A 26,870-nucleotide genomic window follows, 5' to 3' on the forward strand; every position below is an offset into this window, starting at 1 on the left:
CTGAGAGACTGTGTTTGCGGAAACAGTGTGTCGACTTCTTCCGTGACGGCTTCAGAAAACGCACAAATTTATCCAATTGGCTAGTGATTACGTGGAAAATAGAATTTTGGTAATTGAAGATCACATCCTAAGGATTATTTCTGCATTTGATTTGTTACAATATTCCGATCCAAACGACGGTGGAGGCATCACTTTTCATTCAACCCTCGTACTTTGGAGCTTGCGTTGATAACGCACTATTTTTTACGACCACCCGACGCAATTGTGGACGGTCTCCGTCGCTCAGTCCATGAGATGGGCCTGGTTTTGGCTTAGCTATTGTTGCAAAACGCAGACTTTCACAGCCGCAAATGCCACAGTTAATAAAATACTCCGGGCTATTATGCAGTGACCTGATGGATTTTACATTAAAACTGAACGTTTCCTCCCCATCTGCGGTGGAAATTTTCCAGGGAGGCTGTAGCTTCTTTGAGTATTCAGTTCACACCCTGTCTCACTACTGCCTGCAGAAAAATTCCATTTACGCGTATTCCGCCCAGTGGTCTGACGTCACATGCTCTGAGTAACCCGCACGCAACTGGCCGTTGTCAGTTGACGTCGTCTGCTCTTGCTATCGCCCAATGGTGGAAGAGCCGTAGACATCTTCGTCCAGATGTCATTCAGTTTCACGCCCTTCTCCTTCCTATTGAAATTATTGGGGTGTTGAACAATTCTATGGATTTTCTGTAAAGCCTTTCGTCGTGTCCGCTTGAGGCTACCCGTACTTGAATCCTGTGGAAAAATGGGTAAGGTGACCTCCAGACTGCAAAGCATGTTCCGCAACAGTGTATCTGCCAATCTCTTCCCTTCTACAGTTGCCCTTGTGCTCTCATAATCGTTTTTTGTCTGTTTTTGGTACTAGCCACATATACCTCCCCAGAAACGCAAGGAATCTTATAAACTCCTGGTTTTTCCAGCGATTTGGGTGCATCCTTGGGCAATTTCAGGTTATCTTGTATCTTCCGGGTGGGTTTTTAGATTACCGATATATTCCATTTTGTCAAGATCTTTTTCTCTTGCTGTTGGTAACGTCCTTAACGAACAGCAGGAAAACTTTCGACTTCGCAGACGCTTGTACATCGCCATGATTTTTGCAGGAGGGTCTTAACGCTCTCATTATCCCAACGAACGAATAACCGTTCTTGAACAATGGACTGGTAAGGTGTTAGCTGTTTTCTGTTCCTTCGCGTTTCCACTTTTCAGTTACATCCCCAACAGTCAAAGGAACTTAAGTTCTGAGGTCATCAGTCCCCTAGAACTTAGAACTACTTAAACCTAACTAACCTAAGGACACTACATACATCCATGCCCGACGCAGGATTCGAACCTGCGACCGTAGCAGTCACGCAGTTCCAGACTATAGCGCCAAGAACCGCTCGGCCACCCCGGCCGGCTTATCACCAACAGTCCTCTTGGGTAGCTTTAGGAAGGATGAAATGTCCCTGGTAAATTTGTTTCTCAGGCGACATCCAACGACTAACTCACATTTGAAGCCACTGAGTTCTCCCGGCCGCTGATTCTGTTGTTACTGCTTCTATACTGACAACACTATAGTCCATCCCCTCCTTTCGTATTAACTGCACTTTCCAAACTTCACAGAAGCTCTCTTGCATACTTTGACGACCTAGCACTCTTGGAAGAACGGATGTTGTGGAGAAATGTCTTGGCCACAACCTATGAGATTGTTTCCAGAATGAATCACTCATCCTCCAGCTCAGTGTGCACTGTGAGGATGGGTCGTGAGTCATGCATTTACAGTTCAGCCAGCAAGCACGTTTCCCACTAACGGAAAGATTCTGAGATCGAATCCTGGTCCGTTACATGGTCTTCATCTTTCAGACAATTTCAAAAGTAGTACACACTCCGCTGTAGAGTCAACATTCATTCTGTAGCCTCGATTCCTTACTAGCTCTTTCCAAGACGAGCAACTGTAAATATGAAGTACTAACAAAATGTCAGTTTGGTTTCCAGAAAGGTTTTTCAACAGAAAATGCCATATATGCTTTCACCAATCAAATTTTGAATGATCTGAACAACCGAACACCACCCATTGGGATTTTTGTGATCTCTCAAAGGCTTTTGATTGTGTAAATCATGAAATTCTGCTAGACAAGCTCAAGTATTGTGGCATGAGTGGGACAGTGCACAAATGGTTTAATTCGTACCTAACTAGAAGAGTGCAGAAAGTTGAAATAAGCAGTTCTCATAATATGCAGAGATCAGCACATTCCTCAAACTGGGGAACTATCAAGAATGGGGTTCCACAAGGGTCGGTCTTGGTTCCTCTGTTGTTCTTAATATACATTAATGACTTGCCATTCTATATTCATGAAGAGGCAAAGTTAGTTCTCTTTGCTGATGATACAAGTATAGTAATCACACCTGACAAACAAGAATTAACTGATGAAATTGTCAATAATGTCTTTCAGAAAATTACTAAGTGGTTCCTTGTAAACGGACTCTCGCTGAATTTTGATAAGACACAGTACATACAGTTCCGTACAGTGAATGGTATGACGCCATTAATAAATATAGGCCTTAATCAGAAGCATATAGCTAAGGTAGAATATTCAAAATTTTTAGATGTGTCCATTGATGAGAGATTAAATTGGAAGAAACACATTGACGATCTGCTGAAACGTTTGAGTTCAGCTACTTATGCAATAAGGGTCATTGCAAATTTTGGTGATAAACATCTTAGTAAATTAGCTTACTACGCCTATTTTCAATCATTGCATGCATATGGCATCATATTTTGGGGTAATTCATCACTGAGGAATAAAGTATTTATTGCACTAAAGCGTGTAATCAGAATAATAGCTGGAGTGCACCCAAGATCATCCTGCAGACAGTTATTTAAGGATCTAGGGATATTCACAGTAGCTTCTCAGTATATACACTCGCTTATGAAATTTGTTATTAACAACCAAATCCAATTCAAAAGTAATAGCAGTGTGCATAACTACAATACTATGAGAAAGGATGATCTTCACTATTCAAGATTAAATCTAACTTTGGCACAGAAAGGGGTGAATTATACTGCCACTAAAGTCTTTGGTCACTTACCAAATAGTATCAATAGTCTGACAGATAACCAACAAGTATTTAAGAAGAAATTAAAAGAATTTCTGAATGACAACTCCTTCTACTCCATAGAGGAATTTTTAGATATAAATTAAGAAAAAAAAGAAAAAAATTAAAGAAAATATTAATAAAAAAGTTGTTATATTAACTTAATTATGTTGTTAAATTAACTTAATTATGTCATGTGTTGGAAAATTTGACTCGTTCCACATCATTACGAAATATCGTATTCATGATCCATGGAACTAGTATTAATCTAATCAGCTCTTAATAGTTAAACGCCTCCCAGTGTGCCATTGCTCCACACAGCCCTGAGTGTCGACGCATGTTGGTTGCAGAGCGAACAGAAGCGCTTCCTGCAGCAGCACAAGCAGCAGGCGGAGTCGTACAGCAAGGTGGAGGCCGCCCTCAGGAAGCAGCGCAAGAAGTCGCGTGCCAAGACGTCCGCCGGGGCGCTGGACCGCGAGGTCAAGAACCTGCAGGCGCTCGAGGAACAGCGCGCCAAGATGGACGCCTTCTGCGAGGCCAGCCTCAAGACGGTCAGTCTCTGTCTTTTTTTTTTTTTTTTTTTTTTTTGTTTTTGCTCTCTTTCTTTTTGTTCTACGGATAAAACGTGCTCTCCAGCTGAGTAGTAGTAAAAGAAGATGTAAGAAAACAAGTTCCTGGCTGTGAAGAAGCAAGAAAGCACTGGGGGGTGGGTGAAGTATTGAGTTTTCTTCGTCGCTCGACCAGGGTCAAGACAATAATCCAGCACGTGCCGTGATCTGCAAACAAAGAGATTGCACCATACACATATCTGAAAGTAAATGTTTAAATATTGTTTCAAAACTTGGTCACATTATGTAAGGCTATTAAGTGGTTAAATATCGTGAATCTTGCACGCTCCGTTAATTAGTTCCTTCGAAAATCCACTTTTTGTAAAATTCTAGGTATAAAGTTCTGCTTTCAGAATTAGAAGCAGTGCATCATAAAAACTCTTGGTATGAGTTTCCATGAAGCTACCTTAGGTTCACTTTATCATAAAAACATATAGTACAGGTTTTCACGAAGATAATTCATCTATTTTTTTTAGTTTTTAAGAAAAATAATTATTTTTTGTAATTAAATTTAGCAAAACGAATTAGATGAAATAATCTTTGTTATTAAGCTACAAAACCAAGATGGCAACACTGTATTTGTTATATGTAACAATGAAGCTACATTAAGTTCGAAGTTAATATGGTAATTTTATATAGATGCAGAAATTAAAGCAGTCGTCAACTAACAAGGATATAAATAATTTTGTTGTCATAAAGGGTGCAGATTGGGCACTGCTGCCAAAGCTGGGAGCAGTTTTAGAGTTAGTATTTCCTTCGGCGTCGGCACCAATCATATACAGTGAAGAGCCAAGGAAAGTGGTACACGTGCGTAATATCGTGTGGGGCCCCAAAGAAGTGCCGCAACACGACGTGGCATTGACTCGACTAACGTCTGGAGGGAACTGACACCACGAATCCTGTAGACCTGTCCATAAATCCGTAAGAGTATGAGTGGGTGGAGATCTCTTCTGAACAGCACGTTGCAAGGCATCCCAGATCAGCTCAATAATCTTCATGTCTCTGGAGTCTGGTGGCCAGCGGAAGTGTTTAAACTCAGAAGAGGGTTCGTGGAGCCACTCTGTAGCAGTTCTAGACATGTGGGGCGTCACATTGTCCTGCTGGAATTGCCGAAGTCCGTCGGAACGCACAACTGACACGAATGGATGCAGGTGATAAGATAGGATTCTTAGGTACGTGTTACCTATCAGAGTCGTATGTAGACGTATCAAGGGTCCCATATCACTCCAACTGCACACCCCCCACACCATTACAGAGCCTCCACCAGCTTGAACAGTCCTCTGCTGACATGCAGGGTCCATGGATTCATGAGTTTGTCTCCATACCCGTTCCCGTCCATCCGCTCGATACAATTTGAAACGAGACTCGTCCGACCAGGGCACATGTTTCCAGTCATCGACAGTCCAATGCCGGTGTTGATGGGCTTAGGCAAGGCGTAAAGCTTTGTGTCGTGCAGTCATCACACGAGTGGGCCTTCGGCTCTGGAAACCCATATCAGTGATGTTCCGTTGAATGGTTCATACTTGTTGGTGGCTCAGCATCGAAATCTGCAGCAATTAGAGGAAGGGTTGCACTTCTGTCACGTTGAACGCTTCTCTTCAGTCGTCGTTGGTCTTGTTCTTGCAGGATCTTTTTCCAGCCGCAGCGCTTTCGGAGATTTGACGTTTTACTGGATTCCTGATATTCACGGTACACTCGTTTCATCGCTATCTAGGCGATGCTGTGCCCCATCGCTCGTGTGCCGACTATAACACCATGTTCAAACTCACTTAAAACTTGATAATGTGCCATTGTAGCAGCATTAACCGATCTAACTGTGCCAGACGCTTTTTGTCTTCCACAGGTGGTGCCGACTGCAGTGATGTATTCTGCGTGTTTACATATTTGAATACGCATGCCTATACTAGTTTCTTTGGCGCTTCAGTATAAAAGGGAAGCCAACACTGATCCTTGGGTTGACAATTTTTTATCTTAAATGATTTAGTTGAACGTTGTTCTACAGTGACTCTTACCTTGAGATTTTTAAACTCAGTCTTCCATTAATTTAATGAGCTTATCACAGCGTAGGGCAGGGCTTCACAACATACGTGCTCGCGTGCTCGTGGAGCAAGCTGTGAGCAGCAAGGCGCGAGCATGGAGCAGCGCAAGCACGCTACCCCCACTACCGAACCAGAGCGGAGAGTGGGGAGAGTCACGTGGGGCACACAACAGCTGCCGCCAGTCAATGTAAATCCGCGGCCACCTGCAAGGATATCACTCACGAATTATTACTGCGACAAATGAAACAAATAAAGGAGAATGTACACGTGCCACATAATTTTATTAACTTAGTGTATGCCTCTACATTCGTATTAATTTGTGAACTGTTACACAATAAAAGGTGTCACTGAAGTGTGGGATTCTCGGTTATCTTGTACTTTTTGCCATTTACAATTGCGTCTATGTTCGGAGTAATTGTTCTTGTGCATTTTAGGCGCAGCGTGCAGTTTAAATTTCGATCAGACAATGCGTTTCTCAGGCGCGTCTTGTTACATTTCATTGCAGAGAACAGTTGTTCACAAACATACGTGGAACCAAACATTGATATTATTGTAGCAGCCAGTTTGTGCAAACGAGGAAATCTATCCTGAGGGAAGTGTCTGTAGAATTCCAAAATGTTTTTCTTGTTTTGAAATTTGTCTCTGTATTCTCTGTTACACTGCAGGTCAATAATTTCTTGCTGCAGCTCAGGACGAATCTCTCAAATATTCGCTGAATATGGAGAGAGCAGATCAAAATCACTGTCTAGTGCTGTCAGATCTTGAAAGCGCTGATCAACTAAACTATGTGAATAACGTTCACAGTCTTTGTGAACATCTTGCGTGGATGATAATTTAGGAAAATGAGCTAGGTTTCCTGTTTCCAGCTGACTCACCCAAAGTGTCAATTTCATTTTAATAGCTCGTATTCGATCTATGAAATGAGTAATTAGCAGATCTTTACCTTGTAGTAAAATGTTCAAAGCATTCAGATGGCTAGTTAAATCTGCTAAGAACGTGAGATCACATTCAAACGTGCGCGCGCATTTCCCCTCCCTCCCCTCCCTCCCTACTCCGCGACCTTGCACCTGCTCACGAGCACGTGCCTGAGCAGACGCGAGTATTCGCGCTCAAAACCGGCCAGTTGTTAAGCCCTGGCGTAGGGTATGAGCTGAGCAGTTACTGGAGAGTTGTCAGGTGACAGTGATATCGGTCAAGCAACGTGCAGCATCTGAATGTTTGGAAGGCTGACAGGAGGTGTTGAATTGCAGGCGCTGACGCAGGAGCGGCGGCGGTACGGGTTCGTGCTGGAGCGGCAGTGCTCGCTGGCGAAGCACTGGCTGGTGGCGCACGCGCAGGGCAAGCAGGCGCTGGAGGGCCGGCTGAGCGAGTGGCAGGACGTGGCGCAGGCCCGCGAGGCGCTGCCCCCGGCCGTGGAGGCGGCGCTCGCCGCCGGGCACTGCCGCCCGCCCGCCGCCGGAGCCGCCGGCGACGACGACGACGACGTGGACGACGGGCGCGCCTCGGTGGCGTCGCGCCTGCGCAAGGCGCGCTCCGTGGACGCCTCCTGCCTCGACCTGCGCTCCATAGCCGAGGAGCCCGCGCCCCCCAGGCGGCCGCGCCTCTCCAGGGCCAAGTCGGACTTCAACCTCACCGCCTCCACACACTCTCTGCTCCAGGACATGCAAGGTAACGGCTCTCGTTACTGGTAGAACCTCTATGTAAGGTTTGGGTAAGAAATTAAACTGTTTACCTTGCAGTGTTTTTGTACTGTCCCCATCAAATTGTAATCGTATTTAAAGTGAAGTAGTCAGCTGAAAAGAATGCCTCCCAGGGATGAGGCAGGAATCACACAAAAAAGGGGTGACGAGTAAAACACACTGCCTGACATAAAAAAGTGAAGCACCAAGAGGGGGAGGAGGAAATGAAATGAAACTCTACAGGTTGAGCGTTTTGGTGTCGTCTTCAGTACTGAGACTGCTTTGATGCAGCTCTCCATGCTACTCTATCCTGTGCAAACTTCTTCATCTCCCAGTACTTACTGCAACCTACATCCTTCTGAATCAGCTTACTGTATACATTTCTTGGTCTCCCTCTACAATTTTTACCCTCCACGCTGCCCTACAACGCTAAATTTGTAATCCCCTGATGCCTCAGAACATGTCCTACCAACCGATCCCTTCTACTTGTCAAGTTGAGCCACAAACTCCTCTTCTCCCCAATTCTATTCAATACCTCTTCATAAGTTATGTGATCTGCCCATCAAATCTTCAGCATTCTTCTGTAGCACCACATTTCCAAAGCTTCTATTCTCTTCTTGTCCAAACTATTTATCGTCCATGTTTCACTTCCATACATGGCTACACTCCATACAAATACTTTCAGAAACGACTTCCTGACACTTAAATCTATACTCGATGATAACAAATTTCTCTTCTTCAGAAACGCTTTCCTTGCCATTGCCAGCCTACATTTTATACCCTCTCTACTTCGACCATCATCAGTTATTTTGCTCCCCAAATAGCAAAACTCCTCTACTACTTTAAGTGTCTCATTTCCTAAACTGCTTCCCTCAGCATCACCCGACTTAATTCGACTACATTCCATTATCCTCGTTTTGCGTTTGTTGATGTTCATCTTATATCCTCCTTTCAAGACACTGTCCATTCCGTTCAACTGCTCTTCCAAGTCCTTTGCTGTCTCTGACAGAATTACAATGTCATCGGCGAACCTCAAAGTTTTTATTTCTTCTCCATGGATTTTAATACCTACTCCGAATTTTTCTTTTGTTTCCTTTACTGCTTGCTCAATATACAGATTGAATAACATCGGGGAGAGGCTACAACCCCGTCTCACTCCCTTCCCAACCACTGCTTCCCTTTCATGCCCCTCGTTATAACTGCCATCTACTTTCTGTACAAATCGTAAATAGCCTTTCGCTCCCTGTATTTTACCCCTGCCACCTTTAGAATTTGAAAGAGAGTAATCCAGTCAACATTGTAAAAAGCTTTCTCTACGTCTACAAATGCTAGAAACGTAGGTTTGCCTTTCCTTAATCTTTCTTCTAAGATAAGTCGTAAGGTCAGTATTGCCTCAAGTGCTCCAATATTTCTACGGAATCCAAACTGATCTTCCTCGAGGTCGGCTTCTACCAGTTTTTCCATTCGTCTGTAAAGAATTCGTGTTAGTATTTTGCAGCTGTCACTTATTAAACTGATAGTTCGGTAATTCTCACATCAAGTCAAGTAGATGGGACAGCGGCCCGATGTTGCACTGCATGGGAACATGAGGAAAGACACATTTATCAGCGAGGTTCCAGTCAGCCATGCCTGACCACCACAAACACTTGGGCACCAAGCACAATGTAGTCACTTCACATCTGCACCTGCCATCCAAGAACAAGTAATGAGCTTCTTGCAACATTCAGTGTCATTCCACACCAATGGTCATGAGCTAGCAGCAGCCAGACTGGGGAATTACTGACGCACAGACAGGTTGGAAAAAAAAAAAGCTGTGTTTGGAGTGGTGCCCTCAATTGGGAAAGGTGGACTGCCGATGAATTGCTCACATTGTGTTCAGCAATGAATCACAGTTCTGCACTATCCCAGGTGACCATCATTGGCAGGTGTAGTGGTGAAGTGTGGAGAGATCCCAGTGTGTTGGAGAGGCACAGCCGTCTTACTTCCGGTGTCACAATGTAGGGGATCGTAGAGTATGGTGTGAGGTCATTGCTGGTAGTGGGAGACTTCTGGTTGCTCAACAGTACATCATGGACATCCTGTCATGTGCCAGTACATTTTTCAACAGGACAATGCTCGTCCCGACATGACACGTGTCTCTATAAACTGGCTGTGTGATATTGAAGTACTATCATGACCATGAAGATTCTCAGATCTGTTCCTGGTAGAGCATGTGTGGAACTGCCGGCCGTGGTGGCCGAGTGGTTCTAGGCGCTACAGTCTGGAACCGTGCGACCTCTACGGTTCGAATCCTGCCTCGGGCATGGATGTGTGTGATGTCCTTAGGTTAGTTAGGTTTAAGTAGTTCTACGTTCTAGGGGACTGATGACCTCAGAAGTTAAGTCTCACAGTTCTCAGAGCCATTTGAACCATGTGTGGAACTGGCTGAGATGTCAACTACATCCCAGTGTCAGTATCTAGGATGTCGAGAACCAGGTACAACAGCTTGTCTCAGGAAAGGACACAAAGGCTTTAAGAGACGTTTTCCAATCAAACCTGTGCTTACACCCAAGCGAGAGAGGGTGCAATATCGTGATGATAAGTGGTCTCATACGGCCAAGGACTTCGTAAATTTCTCGATTATGTAATCACTGCAATAATATCACATATCCTCTCAACCTGTGGAGTTTCATTTCATTTCCTCCTCCCCCTATGGCTGCTTCACTTTTTTATGTCGTTGTTGTTGTTGTGGTCTTCAGTCCTGAGACTGGTTTGATGCAGCTCTCCATGCTACTCTATCCTGTGCAAGCTTTTTCATCTCCCAGTACCTACTGCAACCTACATCCTTCTGAACCTGCTTAGTGTATTCATCTCTTGGTCTCCCTCTACGATTTTTACCCTCCACGCTGCCCTCCAATACTAAATTGGTGATCCCTTGATGCCTCAGAACATGTCCTACCAACCGATCCCTTCTTCTGGTCAAGTTGTGCCACAAACTTCTCTTCTCCCCAATCCTATTCAATACTTCCTCATTAGTTATGTGATCTACCCATCTAATCTTCAGCATTCTTCTGTAGCACCACATTTCGAAAGCTTCTATTCTCTTCTTGTCCAAACTATTTATCGTCCATGTTTCACTTCCATACATGGCTACACTCCATACGAATACTTTCAGCAATGACTTCCTGACACTTAAATCAATACTGGATGTTAACAAATTTCTCTTCTTCAGAAACGCTTTCCTTGCCATTGCCAGCCTACATTTTATATCCTCTCTACTTCGACCATCATCAGTTATTTTGCTCCCCAAATAGCAAAACTCCTTTACTACTTTAAGTGTCTCATTTCCTAAACTGATTCCCTCAGCATCACCCGACTTAATTCGACTACATTCCATTATCCTCGTTTTGCGTTTGTTGATGTTCAACTTATATCCTCCTTTCAAGACACTGTCCATTCCGTTCAACTGCTCTTCCAAGTCCTTTGCTGTCTCTGACAGAATTACAATGTCATCGGCGAACCTCAAAGTTTTTATTTCTTCTCCATGAATTTTAATACCTACCCCGAATTTTTCTTTTGTTTCCTTTACTGCTTGCTCAATATACAGATTGAACAACATCGGGGAGAGGCTACAACCCTGTCTTACTCCCTTCCCAACCACTGCTTCCCTTTCATGTCCCTCGACTCTTATAACTGCCATCTGGTTTCTGTACAAATTGTAAATAGCCTTTCGCTCCCTGTATTTTACCCCTGCCACCTTTCGAATTTGAAAGAGAGTATTCCAGTCAACATTGTCAAAAGCTTTCTCTAAGTCTACAAATGCTAGAAACGTAGGTTTTCCTTTCCTTAATCTTTCTTCTAAGATAAGTCGTAAGGTCAGTATTGCCTCACGTGTTCCAGTGTTTCTATGGAATCCAAACTGATCTTCCCCGAGGTTGGCTTCTACTAGTTTTTCCATTCGTCTGTAAAGAATTCGTGTTAGTATTTTGCAGCTGTGACTTATTAAGCTGATAGTTCGGTAATTTTCACATCTGTCAACACCTGCTTTCTTTGGGATTGGAATTATTATATTCTTCTTGAAGTCTGAGGGTATTTCGCCTGTTTCATACATCTTGCTCACCAGATGGTAGAGTTTTGTCAGGACTGGCTCTCCCACGGCCGTCAGTAGTTCCAATGGAATATTGTCTACTCCGGGGGCCTTGTTTCGACTCAGGTCTTTCAGTGCTCTGTCAAACTCTTCACGCAGTATCGTATCTCCCATTTCATCTTCATCTACATCCTCTTCCATTTCCATAATATTGTCCTCAAGTACATCGCCCTTGTATAGACCCTCTATATACTCCTTCCACCTTTCTGCTTTCCCTTCTTTGCTTAGAACTGGGTTTCCATCTGAGCTCTTGATATTCATACAAGTCGTTCTCTTATCTCCAAAGGTCTCTTTAATTTTCCTGTAGGCGGTATCTATCTTACCCTTAGTGAGATAGGCCACTACATCCTTACATTTGTCCTCTAGCCATCCCTGCTTAGGCATTTTGCACTTCCTGTCGATCTCATTTTTGAGACGTTTGTATTCCTTTTTGCCTGTTTCACTTACTGCATTTTTATATTTTCTCCTTTCATCAATTAAATTCAATATTTCTTCTGTTACCCAAGGATTTCTACTAGCCCTCGTCTTTTTACCTACTTGATCCTCTGCTGCCTTCACTACTTCATCCCTCAAAGCTACCCATTCTTCTTCTACTGTATTTATTTCCCCCATTCCTGTCAATTGCTCCCTTATGCTCTCCCTGAATCTCTGTACAACCTCTGGTTCTTTTAGTTTATCCAGGTCCCATCTCCTTAAATTCCCACCTTTTTGCAGTTTCTTCAGTTTTAACCTACAGGTCATAACCAATAGATTGTGGTCAGAGTCCACATCTGCCCCTGGAAATGTCTTACAATTTAAAACCTGGTTCCTAAATCTCTGTCTTACCATTATATAATCTGTCTGATACCTTTTAGTATCTCCAGGGTTCTTCCATGTATACAACCTTCTATCATGATTCTTAAACCAAGTGTTAGCTGTGATTAAGTTGTGCTCTGTACAAAATTCTATCAGGCGGCTTCCTCTTTCATTTCTTAGCCCCAATCCATATTCACCTACTACGTTTCCTTTTCTCCCTTTTCCTACACTCTAATTCCAGTCACCCATGACTATTAAATTTTCGTCTCCCTTCACTATCTGAATAATTTCTTTTATTTCATCATACATTTCTTCAATTTCTTCATCATCTGCAGAGCTAGTTGGCATATAAACTTGTACTACTGTAGTAGGTGTGGGCTTCGTATCTATCTTGGCCACAATAATGCGTTCACTATGCTGTTTGTAGTAGCTTACCCGCATTCCTATTTTCCTATTCATTATTAAACCTACTCCTGCATTACCCCTATTTGACTTTGTGTTTATAACCCTGTAGTCACCTGACCAGAAGTCTTGTTCCTCCTGCCACCGAACTTCACTAATTCCCACAATATCTAACTTTAACCTATCCATTTCCCTTTTTAAATTTTCTAATCTACCTGCCCAATTAAGGGATCTGACATTCCACGCTCCGATCTGTAGAATGCCAGTTTTCTTTCTGCTGATAATGACGTTCTCTTGAGTAGTCCCCGCCCAGAGATACGAATGGGGGACTATTTTACCTCCGGAATATTTTACCCAAGAGGACGCCATCATCATGTAATCATACAGTAAAGCTGCATGCCCTCGGGAAAAATTACGGCTGTAGTTTCCCCTTGCTTTCAGCCGTTCGCAGTACCAGCACAGCAAGGCCGTTTTGGTTATTGTTACAAGGCCAGATCAGTCAATCATCCAGACTGTTGCCCTTGCAACTACTGAAAAGGCTGCTGCCCTTCTTTACATATTTAAATATGTCTGCTTGTGTCTGTATGTGTGGATGGATATGTGCGTGTGTGCGAGTGTATACCTGTCCTTTTTTCCCCCTAAGGTAAGTCTTTCCGCTCCCGGGATTGGAATGACTCCTTACCCTCTTCCTTAAAATCCACTTCCTTTCGTCTTCCCCTCTCCTTCCCTCTTTCCTGATGAGGCAACAGTTTGTTGCGAAAGCTTGAATTTTGTGTGTATGTTTGTGTTTGTTTGTGTGTCTATCGACCTGCCAGCGCTTTTGTTCGGTAAGTCACCTCATCTTTGTTTTTATATACAATTTTTCCCACGTGGAATGTTTCCTTCCATTATATCAATTCAATTTTTATTATCACATAACATGCCTTATACAATCAAAGATTGTGACATAGGTGACTTGTCAGTTTTTACACTATATATAACAATACTAAAAATACAACAAACTAATAATATACATGGTGTAACATCTTCAAAGAGGTATTTGAATTACAATTATAATGCATTGTTACCATTCATGAAATCTTCTACACTATAGTAACATTTATCTTTCAGATATTTTTCCAGGTCTCTTTTGGTGCCTTTTACATTTGGGTCATCCATATCTTTCCATATTTTATTTACAAATTTCATGCCCATATAGTATGGGGTTTTTTCATATGATTTTAAACGGTGGGTAGGTAACATGTAGCTCGTTCTATGTCTTGTATCATATTGATGCAAGAAGAAGTTGCCCTCAAAAAGTTGTGGGTTTCTTTTCGTGAAAGTGAGAGTTTCATAGCTTCCTTTTGTTTTGTTTTTCACAGACAACATTAAACAAAAGTGGAAAATAAACAACAAAAGTAACACACTTGCCATATCGTATGTACTTTTGATAAAAATTCATAACAGACTCATGCAGATTTCTTAAATATGAGATATTTTATCTCAAACGTACTGTTCATTTCTTAGAGAAACAATTTGTGTAGGTATAATAATACAAAACAAACTGCTAGTTCTAACTTATACCGTTAATATACATATAGTCAGTATGTATGAATATTCAGTCTTTATTACTCTCTCTGTAGAGAAATATTTATTTCTGCATATGTTTTCTGTATTTTTATATAGTTTGTCATTTACTGTCAACCTTTTCATTCTTCCAGATTCTGAACCAAGAAGGAAATCCATGGCAGTAACCACAGGGTGGGAAGGAAGCCAATTAGCTCGAGCATTGTATCCGTATCTTTCTAGTGGTGATAACCAACTCAGTTTCTTGGAAGGGGATGTGATTGAAATATTGGGTTCGTAACATCCTTATTCTTCTATTTAGATCATAACTTTAAACACTCCAGCTTCATTCAAAAGGCCAAGCACAAATAACATATGCACTGTTAAATGATGGGAACCAAACCTTATATCCTCAGTTCTCATACTAGGGTCATACATCTATTGAGGCATCTTCCATACACACATAGATATTCTGATATGATAACATGCTTATAGAGATCTGAATTTTTGGAGTAATTAATGTGTGTGGAATTAGTTTATGGTAAAAGAAGTCAATTATTTCACTGATCTGGGGTTCAGGTTGGTTCCTATAACCCAATTAGAGCTTTCAAAAGTTGATTCTTAGAAGCCTATTAGAACTTGTAAAAGTATGGATACAATTCTGAAAGTGACAGAAAAATGGGATATCATGCAATGAAACATTCATGTTGACTAGTACATTTATTGAACCACTGACAGTAAGCGTATGTAACATGACAAGGAACTATACAATGAGCAACTGACTGAAGAGAAACAGAAATATTGAATGGTTGTTCAGAAAGCAAAATTATCACAGAATATTTTGCCTGGGTAATAATAGAGGCACATGTTATATGGCAACAAGTTCTAGTCTATAGTGGTACAAGGCATATGTAAAGACTGAGGATTTCCACCACTGTAATTAGTTGCAGTATGTTGTGCAGACGCAAATAGCTCTCAAAGCCAGCATGTATCCCTCATATCCTCAGTTAGTTGTAGTGAATCTTGAATCATCTGGATAGAAAGTCCACAGTGCCATCAACAGCAGAAGATGGATCAGGCAACAGAGGCACGCACTGTCAAAGCAACAATCTAAAAGCAGCAGTGACTAGTTGGGAATGTTGACACCCTGATTCCAGCTGAATAGAATAGGTCACAAAGGTTTACCCAACCATTTCTTCTTCTTTGGCTTATGATTTACTTGTTCCTGGCTCCCAGGTCAACATCCTCAGGCTCAGAGAGATCTTCCAAGATATCTTCCAACAAACAGGTAATGGACTATTTCCAGGGAGATCCCTTCCTGTAGTACTGGTACACCTTCCTTTCCCATAAACTGTCATTTTAAACTGAATAGCACCCATCTATATATCTTTGATTGCAATCATTTCTGTGCAAATGGAATTACCCACATACCACATATTAAATCACTTTACTCCTAGATTTCTCATAACATTAATACAATTCTGTTACAAGAGAACAGACATCACAACAGAATTGCTGAAAATATTTCATACTAACCTTCATGACAAGTTAAAACTACACAAAGGCATGTGATTCAAACCCAGTGCCTTTTCCTTTTGGCAGGTAGTTTTCCACCCTCACTTATTTAGTGGATGTCCATGATTTACTACCATACAACATTCTGCTCCAAACATACATTGTCAGACATTTCTTCCTCAAATTAAGGTCTATGTTTGATACCAATAGATTTTTCTTGGCAAGGAATGCTCCCTTTGCCTGTGCTAGCCTGCTTCTTATACTTCCTTGCTAAGTACATCATGGATTACTTTTCTTACAAGGTAGCACATTTCCTTAACTTCATGACCAACAATTTTGATTAGTTTCTCATCACTCTCATTTCTGCTACATCTCATTACTTTTGTCTTTTATCAGTTTACTCTTAATCTGTGTTCTCATTAGACTATTCATCCCATTCAACAGACCCTGTAACTCTTCTTCACTTTTACTGAGGATAGGAATGTGATTAGTAAGTTTTGTCATTGATATTCTTTCACCTAGAATTTTAGTTCCACTCTTGCACCTTTCTTTTATTTCCATAATTCCTTCTTCAATGTGTAGATCAAACATTAGATACAAAAGACTGCATCCCTGTCTTGCACCCTTTTTAATCAAACCACTTCATTTTTGCTCTTCCAGCCTTACATTTCCCTCTTGCTTTGTGTATATTGAATATCACCCATCTTTCACTGTAACTTACTCTTACTTTCCTCAGAATTTCAAATATCATTCACCATTTGACATTCTAGATTGCTTTTTATAGCAACAAATCCTATGAGTGTCTCTTGATTTTTCTTCACACTTGCTTCCATTATCAAGTGCTTAGTCAAAAATGCCTCTCTAGTAGCTTTACCTTTTCTGGAGCCAAACTGATCATCATCCAACAAATCCTAAATTTTCTTTTCATTTTGTCTGTTTATTATTTTTGTCAGCAGCTTGTACATATGAGATGTTAAACTGATTGTGCAATAGTTTTTGCACCTTTCTGCTGTTTATTCCTGCAGAATTGTGTGGATTATATTTTTCTGAAAGTCTGATGGCACATCACCAGTCTCATAGATTCTACAAACTAACTTGAATACACATTTGGTTGCCATTTCCCCTCAATGATTTCAGAAATCCCAATAAAAGGTTATCATTGCTTCTGCTTTGCTTGATCTCAAGTCTTCCAAAGTTCTTTCAAGTTCTGGCTTTAATACTAGATCCCCTATGTCTTCCAAAATGACTTAAGTTTCTTCTTCCATCGATTCATCAGACAAGTCCTCCACCTCATAGAGGCCTTCAACATACTCTTTCTACCTGTCTACTTGCTCCTCTGTGTTTAACAGTGTAATACCCATTGCACTCTTGATGTCACCATCCTTTCTTTTAGTTTCAATGAAGATTGTTTGACTTTTCTATATGCTGTGACAATCCTTCTGACAATCATCTCATTTTTCATACAGCCATGACAGCATTTCCTACTCATTTCATTATTAAGGCATTCATATTGCCATATTACTCTGTCTCCCTGAACGTTTTTACACTTCCTCTGTTCATCGATCATTTGAACAATTTCTTCTGTTACTCAAGGTTTCTTCGTAGTTACTTTCCTTGTATCTATGTATGACCATTCTGTGTCTGCCTGTTTTAGAGGTGACCACTCCTCTTCAACTGAACTCCCTACTGTGACACTCTTTACTGCAGTATTCACATCCTTAATGAACTTCAAATTTTTTTCATCATTCCTTAGTACTTTAGTATTCCATTTCCTTCCACAATGATTCTTCCATTTCATTCTCTTAAACTGTAGTCCACTCTTCATCATTACTAAATTACAATCTGAGTCTATCTCTGCTCCCAGATGTCTTACCATCCAGTATCTGATTTTCTAATCTCTGTCTGGCCACGATGTAGAAAAGCTTGAATCTTCCTGTGTTTCTGGGTCCTTTCCAAGTATACTTTCTCCTTTTGTGATTCTTGATAAGAGAATCTGCTATTACTGTCTTAAATTTATTACAGAACTCAATTAATCTTTCTCCTCTGTCATTTGTACTATACAGACCATATTCTCCCATAACCCTTTCCTCTAAAACTGTATCCAGTTCCCAATGGTTATTAAATTATTATTCCCCTGTAAATACTGAATTACCTGTTCAGTATTGTCATATACTTGCTCTGACTCTTCATCTTCTGCTTGCAACATCATCATGTATATGTGAATTATTGTTATGTCTGAACTATTGTCAACCCTATCACAAAGCTGATCACTGCAGCTCACTCTCTGCCCTGCTTTCCTTTTCTTAATTAATCCTACACCCATTACACCATTTTCTGCTGCTGTTGATATTACCTTATCTTCAGATGACCAGATATCCTTATCTTCTTTTCATTTCACTTCACTGACCCCCACTATGTCTAGATTGAGTCTTTGCATTTCATTTTCAGATTTTTTATTTTTTCTATTATGTTCATATTTCTCACCACCCATGCTATGACTCATATGTTATCCCTTTATTAGTTATTCCAATTTTTGTCATTATCCCCTTCCCCCCCTTAGCAGTCCCCTCTTGGAGGTCGAAATGGAGGATTAATTTGGAATCTTTTTCCAATAGAGAGATCAGCATAACACTTTTTCGATTACAGTCTACATGCCCTGTGAATACACATTATGTGTCTTTAATGCAATGGTTGCCTTCTAAACCTGTGTCACTGATCACTGCTGATTCTTCTGTCATTTAGGGGCAGTTTCCCACTCCAAGGGCAAGAGAATGCCCAGAACTTCTGTCCACTTCTTCGTCCTATTTGAAAACGCTGTTGGTAGAGCAGAGGTGACGTCTTAGACTGGAAATCTTCAATCGCTATTGCTAATGATTTTTATTCAAAATTTAAGTAGTGGCTGGGTACAAACCTAGAAACCATTATGTTTTGATTACTAGTCAAAGATGCTACCCCTGAACCACATGGTGCAATGTGCTATGAACTGACTTGAGGCTTCAGCTTACTCTAGTTCCTCTCCATATCACATCACCTTAAGTCGTGTTACTTCATCTGCTAATTTTTATCCATTTAGTATGGCATATATTTTTTACTAAGAAACATTTGGCTGTCATTTTAATATATGGTGATGGATAATGCAATGAAAATATTCAATTACAAATGATTAGTAACCATAAGTATGTGTCACTAAAAACCACATGCCGCCTCAGTGCTGAAAGGTCCATGATTCGTGGAGGGAGAAAAATGAATATCATTTGTAAATTTAATGGGTATATGAAACTGGATACAAGTTATCATACAGTATAATGTAGTTGTAGTTTTCAGTCTGAAGACTAGTTTGCTGCAGATCTCTGTGCTAGTCTATCCCTCACAAGCCTTAGCTACAGAACCTGTTCATTGTACTCAAGCTTTTGTCTCTGTCTACTATTTTTACACCCATCTCCCTAAATTCCTCTCCATAAATAATTCATGATCCCTTGATGCCTCATAATGTGTCTTCAAAGATTTCATAATAATGGAAAATGTGAAGTTGTACAGCTATTTTCATATGGCTGCTTTCAAAAATCTTGGATTATCTACTGATTGATCAGCATAGAAAGACAATGGTAGCTTCTTAAAAATTTATATCAAACTTCCTAAAAGCAGCCTTTTAGGGTAAAGATAAATATTTGTACACTTTCTTTTATAATCTAGTGTACTTATTATACATTACATTGATCTTATTTTTCTTACTGATTTATAGGCTTACTTTCAGATTTGCTGTATTAACTTTTTCCATCCATTATTTATCTACAAAGAGAACATCATCAGTGGCACATTAGTAGTTGAGGTGCACTGCATTAACACTTAATCCTTCTTAATTGCCCCACTTTAAAGACCTGATAATTTCCCCTAGAACTGGTAGAACAATTTTTCCAATTGCACTCACCTTGCATCCCTACTCTTTCAATTCTAAATGTCCCACAATCTTGATGAAATCTGACAGAGGCTGCAGTATAATTGTATACATTCTTCAGTATACTAACATAGGCCGAATCAGTGCCTTGTTACTCAAAGGCTGTTGATGAAGATTTTGTTGAGACCGAGTCAAAGTTCTCTCAAACTATATGAATCCAATACAGGGTGGTATTTAACATTGTTCCAATCCATAATTTCATTTATTACTCTAAGAGGTCCATTGTGCTATATTCACTCCTAATACCTATTTGTCTAATGATAATTATAGTGAGTGTCTTGCATTCTATGGAGGAGTCTGACTGGTCTATAGTTTTTATGTCTTGGGAATCTGCTTTCTGGATGAGTAGAATAATTTCAGTATTGTTCCAATTTTGGAAATATCCCCACAAATATTTGCACACATCTCTGAGACCTCTTCAGTGACTTAGGTGTCATTACATTTCTCAGTATATTTACTTCTTAATGATGGTTATGTTAGTAATAAAAAATCAATTTCAGACAAGCTCTGTTTACACAGTCTTACACTAGATAAGAAATAATTACCAAGTAGGCTTTGACCCCTCATAGGATTCAGAGCTGAGGTAATGCTATGTAGCAATCTCCCATTAGACTTACAAAAGAGGGGGCCAAATAAAACCGAAAACATATTTTACTCTCAACTTCTTACCTGATACCCAAGATTCAAGAACTGAGCAATTGTATAGCCACATGTACACTGCAAAATTAGAGAATTCTACAAAACTTACCCAGGCAGAAAAATGACCCATGATGGACAGAGCAAGGAGGATGTAAGAAGCACAGTATCAGTGGCAAGAATGGCATTCATGGCCAAGAGAAATCTACTAGTATCAAACAGATGCCTAACTTGAGGAAGAAATTTCTGAGAATGTAAATTTGGAGTACAGCATTCTATGGCAGTGAAACATGGACTGTAGAAAACTGGAACAGGAGAGAGTCAAATCAAGTGAGATGTGGTGCTACAGAAGAATGTTGAAAATTAGGTGGACTGATAAAGTGCAGAATAAGGAGGGCCTCCACAGAATTGGCAGGGAAAGGAATATATGGAAAACATTGAAAATAAGAAGGGACACGATGATAGGATATGTATTAAGACATCAGGGAGTAACTTCCAAGGTAGGAGAGGGACCTGTAGAGAGTAAAAACTGTAGAGGTAGACAGATACTGGAATACATTGAACAAATAATTGAGGATGTACGTTGTAACTGCTACTCTGAGATGAAAAGGTTGGCGCAGGAGAGGAACTCAGGGCTGCCCACATCAAACCAGTCAGAAGACTGATGACTCAAACAACAACACTGCAACCATGCTTTTGTTAACGTCCTAGGAAGATGACTCATTCTTTGATAAATACTGTTATGAGCAAGCAGAAATCACTTCAGCAGTATGATATAACCAATAACTGGAATGAGATTTTTCACTTTGCAATGGAGTGTGCACTGATATAAAATTTCCTGGCAGATTAAAACTGTGTGTCAGACCGAGTCCCAAACTTGGGACCTTTGCCTTCCACAGGCAAATGCTCTATTTACTGTGCTACCAAAGCACAGATCATGACCCATTGTCGCAGCTTACCTTCTGCCAGTACCTCATCTTCTACCTTCCAAACATGACAGAAGCTCTCCTGTGAAACACGAAAGACTGACACTCCTAGAAGACTGGATACAGTGGAGACATGGCTTAGCCATGGCCTTGGGGACGTTTTCAGAATGAGATTTTTACTCTGCATTGGAGTGTGCAGTTATATGAAACTTCTTGTCAGGTTAAAATGGTATGCTCAACCTAGACTCAAATTTGGACCTTTGCCTTTCATAGGCGAGTGCTCTACCAACTGAACTTCACAAGCATGACTCACAACCTATCCTGACAGCTTCACTTACACAAGTGCATCATCTCCTACCTTTGCAGCAGAGCTACTGTAAAGTCTGGTAGATAGGAGACAAGGAAATGACAAGTAAAGCTGTGAGGACAGATCGTGAGCTGTGCTTGGGTAGCTCAATTGGTATAGCACTTGCACCTGAAAGGAAAAGATCCCAAGATTGTGTCTCGATCTCACTCACAGTTTTAATCTGCCAGAAAGTTTCATATCAGAGCACACTCCACTGCAGAGTGGAAATCTCATTCTGCAAATATCCCCCAGGCTGTGACTAAGCCATGTCTCCACAATGTCCTTTCTTCCAAGAGTGCTAGTATTGCGTGTTTCACAGGATAGCTTCTATGAAGTTTGGAAGGTAGGAGATGAGATACTGGCAGACACAAAGTTATGAGGATGGGTCATGAGTCATGTTTGGATAGCTCAGTTAGAAGAGCACTTGCCCAGGAAGGCAAAGGTCCTGAGTTTGAGTCTGTCAGGTATACAGTTTTAATCTGCCAGGAAATGTCATAACCAACAGCTGTTTAATGTAACTGAAGAAGTAACATTTCTTTAAGTAGTTGCTTTCTGCTAGATTTACTGCTGAAAACTGATGGTATGTAATTGTTTAATAATAGTTAATTATTCATAGAGTGTAGAGTTTTTATTAGCATTCCTGGTGTGAATTTTAAATCTTTTTCCTTATTGGTGTGCAAATGCTTGAAATGTATATTTTGTTTTCAGTGTCTTTCTTTTAGATGGTCATTTGTACTGAATATTAAAGTGAAATGATAACTAAATGAAGACCCTGCACTGTCAATAGGAATTGATATATATCAATGGGGACATTTGAAAATGTGGCCCCGACCAGGACTCAAACCCGGGATCTCCTACTTACATGGCAAATGCTCTATCCATCTGAGCCACCAAGGGCACAGAGGATAGTATGACTGCAGGGATATATCCCTTGCAAGCTCCCCGTGAGACCCACATTCCCAACTTAATGTCCACACACTACATTCGTAGTGCACCTGCCCATTACACTCATTACTTGTGGCAGACAATCTCACCGAGTCCTGTAAGAGTTCAGGCAATATGTGTGCATCCGCAGAGAAGAAGAAGGTCAATGGCCAGTTAGCCTTAACTATATGAAGATGATATCTGTTCTTTCGGACTTGTCCGAAAGAACAGATACCATCGGTGACCATGCAGCACTCTAAAATGAGATACAATCTTCATATAGTTAAGGTTAACTGGCCATTGACCTTCTTCTTCTGTGCAGATGCACACGTATTGCCTGAACTCTTAGGGGACTCAGTAAGATTGTCTGCCACGAGTAATGAGTGTAATGGGCAGGGGCACTACGAATGTAGTGTGTGGGCATTAAGTTGGGAATGTGGATCTCACGGGGAGTGTAAAAGGGACAAATTCCTGCATTCACACTATCCTCTGTACCCTCAGTGGCTCAGATGGATACAGCATCCGCTATGTAGGCAGGAAATCCCGGGTTTGAGTCCCGGTCAGGGCACACATTTTCAACTGTCCACGTTGATGTATATCAATGCCTATCAACAGCGTAGGGTCTTCATTTAATCATCATTTCATTCTAGAGCGCTGCATTGTCACCAAAGGTATCTGTTCTCTTGGACGTGTCCGAAAGAACAGATACCATCTTCATATATGAATATTAAAGAGTGTTGTCTGTTCTTCACAATAAAATAAGATGGAAAAGCTTCATAAGGAATCCTCTTCATGACATATTGGCCCAATCAAATGTTATTATTCAGGGTCAGCTTTGGATCAGACCATGGAACTAACAGTTAACGACATGTTATGTTGGTGAAAGAAACCAACCTTTCCATGTTGATTGAAGTGGGGGTATACCAAGTTATCTCCATCAAAACTGATATATTGGTATGAATTTTTGACCTTCACAGCTTTGAACCGTTATCACAAGACATATTTTGCTGAGATTATCAAGGTTTCTGTAAGGAACCAGTTGGAGTTTATGTGGCGGCCATTAACTTCATATGTCTTCATTCTAGTGTTCAGATCTTCACATTTCTCTGCACATAATAAGACTGTACAACACTTTAATTAGTTGTGTGGAAATCATGATTCTTTTTACCTCATTTTATGTATGCAATCATGCAAAATTCACAAATATAACACTTCAGAGTGTAGATGCAGGTCCATTGAGTAAAATTTCTTTCTCTGGCAGTGGTGTAATGAACCCTGGAGTGCATGTATCACAGAAACCAGTAGCTTATGGAGTATAGTTCAGATTTTCTTCTACAACTAAAATGAGAAGAAATAAAATATTACATTTAGAGCTGTAGATATTTAGCATTTAGAAATTTCAGCTAGCCTCTGATAAAATTTATAAACATTTACATTCCTCTGCATGCAACAGGGAATATAGCTAACAATTCTGGATCTTTGTAAACAATTCTTACAGATGGCTAAAACAGTACAAAACATCATATTGAAAATAAGTTTCCTTGTTGTGCTGAAAAAAGTCATTTACTTAAGCTTCATAACACTTTTGTTGGTAGTGAGAATTCAATAAAAATCAAAGAGGCAAATGATCCCACAGTAGCAAGATCTTAATGCGATAGTATACAATTACCAGTACATATTAAGAAATATGGCTGTTCTTAAATGTCAGACAAATGTGCTGAATATCCATTAAGCAATGTTAATCAACAGAACACTAATGAGAGCACTGGTTACACGTTTCCACTCTTATCGTAAATTGTTCAGATACTTCTTTTACTCTATTTTAGATGACCATTTGTGTTCTAAGGTACTTCCCATAATTTATGTTACCACCTTTCTTGTCTACAGTTATTTTGTACAAGTAATTATGACCACTGAAAGGAAGGCTCATAACAGTTACTTTAGGTCAAATGTGCCTCTACAGTTAATAAATTTTCATAGTTCGCATTGCTTTAATCTTCTTTCACAATCAATTTTGGTTCATTTCTGGTGTACAAAAGTGAATACTAGAATAATTGTGCAAAATAAATGTAGGTTACATTTTCAAACATCTGTTTCATTTTACTTATATTTCTTTCTATTTATGTCTTGAAAATTTGTCTACAAGAGCGTACACATGCAATATACAATAAAACTGTTTTTCTGAATATTTGTTTATTTGTTTAGGTGAACGCAATAAGGGATGGCAATTCGGTGAGAACCTGAGAACTCACTCCACTGGCTGGTTTCCATTGGCATACACAGAAATGATTTTTGATGGCATTGATGACAGGTGAGATTTGAGAATGTGAATGTTGTGTAAGCCTCCTTTACATCGATAAATTTTGCATGTTGAGAGAATTTAGAGGCCAAGTAAATATATTTATAGACATGAACTTCTATTTGAAATGATATTGTGCATACACCTCAATATCATTCCTACACTACAACTTACTCTCTCCTCTATCTACTGAGTGAGAGAGTGTAAAAAAGACAACACATCACATGATCTTGGATAGCAAGAAGGATACCATTACTGTCACTATTTGCTTTTTTTGTTTAAGTTTATGCATTGTGGTTTTTCTCTCTCTCCCCTTCCATCATTTTTTAGTTCTTAGTGGTGGCAGTCCCCAATGGTATACAACAAACAATACCTACAATAATATTTTGCAAGTACACAATTTATTATTGACATTAATTACCAAACATGTTCCACCCCAGTTGTATCATCCTCAGTGCACTTTTTTCTTTTATTTTTCCGAAATACATACTTACAGACTATGTTTAGGTTAGGAAACATGTTACATGAGTTTTGTTGTTATTTAAATTGTATATGTACTTTACCTTTTATTTTGCGTTGCTTGTATCCTGTGGCTTCCAATCAAAATCAGCCACAGATCTTAATTAGAACATCATGTTATTTGCAAACATAAAGGATGTTAGAGTATCATCTGCATTGAATTTTTGTTGACAAAATAAAGGATATGAATATGTGCAATAGTTACACTACTCTTATTTGACTTCACATCAATTTACACTCACATACCAACTGAAGAGACAAGCACAATAATTGAAAGAAACTATGACAGACCAACACTACCCCATAAACATAGACACAAGAAGTCTCAATCTTTTTGAGAATAATCACGGGGCAACCTTACTTCAAATTCAAGAAGAAATTCTATACCCAACAGGAAGGGCTCTCCACAGGATCACCCATAAGTGGCCTGCTGGCCAACATCTTCCTTAACCACCTCAAAAACAAAATCTTTGAAGAAATAATAAAACAAAAACAGTGGAAAGTAATATATTGGTGCAACAATGTTGATGACATAATTGTTTGGTAGATGAAGCATGTGCCCAGATACTACAGTTACACAAAGATGTCATTACTGATCACCCAAAAATGCTCTTCACTCTTGGAACTGAAACAGACAAAAAAATAAATTTCCTACTCATCAGAGTAAAAAATAAAAACCACGAACAGCAGTTCTCAGAATACAAAAAATCTACATCAACTAGTACAGTTATTCACAACAGGGAAAACCACCTGACAGCCTGCAAACAGGGCAGCCACAGGTACTTCACACACAGGCTGAACACAATTCTAATAGACAAAGGTAGCTACATACAAGAGCTAAACATACTGTAAGAGACTGCCGCAGAAAATGGTTACAAAATAAACACTATTGACAAACTAAACCATAAAATAAAAACACAACTGACAATGAACATACACAACAGTATCACAGCACAACACACCAGTTACAACCATCCAACAGGAACACACAAGGCACACAAGATGGAGAAACCACAAACAACAGGAAAATATGGCACACCCTCATATTTAACAACAATATAACTCACAGAATAGGTAAAATTATAAAAAATCTAGGTATACATGTGGTATATTAAACAAAAAACACACTGCAGAAAAGATTAAAAATACTCAACACTACCACAGGGAAATTCAACAAAGCAGGTATATACCAGCTAACCTATAAGGACTGCAATTCAGTATACATTGGACAGCTGTAGGAATTTCAGGATAAGATACTCAGGACATCTAAGAGCACTGAAAAGTGACGTCATATGTCCCACATTTGCAGACCACGTCATTAAAAACAACCACCACCCCAGTGATGTAGAAGCAGACCTCCAAATTCTAAAACATAGTTACCTCCTGTTTCATTTTTTAAAAAATAGAGGAAAATACTACATCCAAAAATTCATCACCATGGATAA

General features: G+C 40.1%; 1 protein-coding gene across 2 annotated transcripts in view; it reads left to right on the top strand.

The window, feature by feature from the left end:
- Nucleotides 1–26,870, top strand: part of LOC124595515 (brain-specific angiogenesis inhibitor 1-associated protein 2-like) — a 912,282-nt gene that overhangs the window by 872,583 nt on the left and 12,829 nt on the right. For both annotated transcript variants that reach the window (XM_047134280.1, XM_047134279.1), the window contains exons 6-9: nt 3,462–3,662; nt 7,009–7,426; nt 14,461–14,598; nt 24,813–24,918. In XM_047134280.1, the coding sequence (XP_046990236.1) occupies nt 3,462–3,662; nt 7,009–7,426; nt 14,461–14,598; nt 24,813–24,918 (863 nt within the window). The remainder of the gene's footprint in view (nt 1–3,461; nt 3,663–7,008; nt 7,427–14,460; nt 14,599–24,812; nt 24,919–26,870) is intronic.

Source organism: Schistocerca americana, chromosome 2 (assembly GCF_021461395.2).
Source record: "Schistocerca americana isolate TAMUIC-IGC-003095 chromosome 2, iqSchAmer2.1, whole genome shotgun sequence".
Classification (NCBI taxonomy): domain Eukaryota; kingdom Metazoa; phylum Arthropoda; class Insecta; order Orthoptera; family Acrididae; genus Schistocerca; species Schistocerca americana.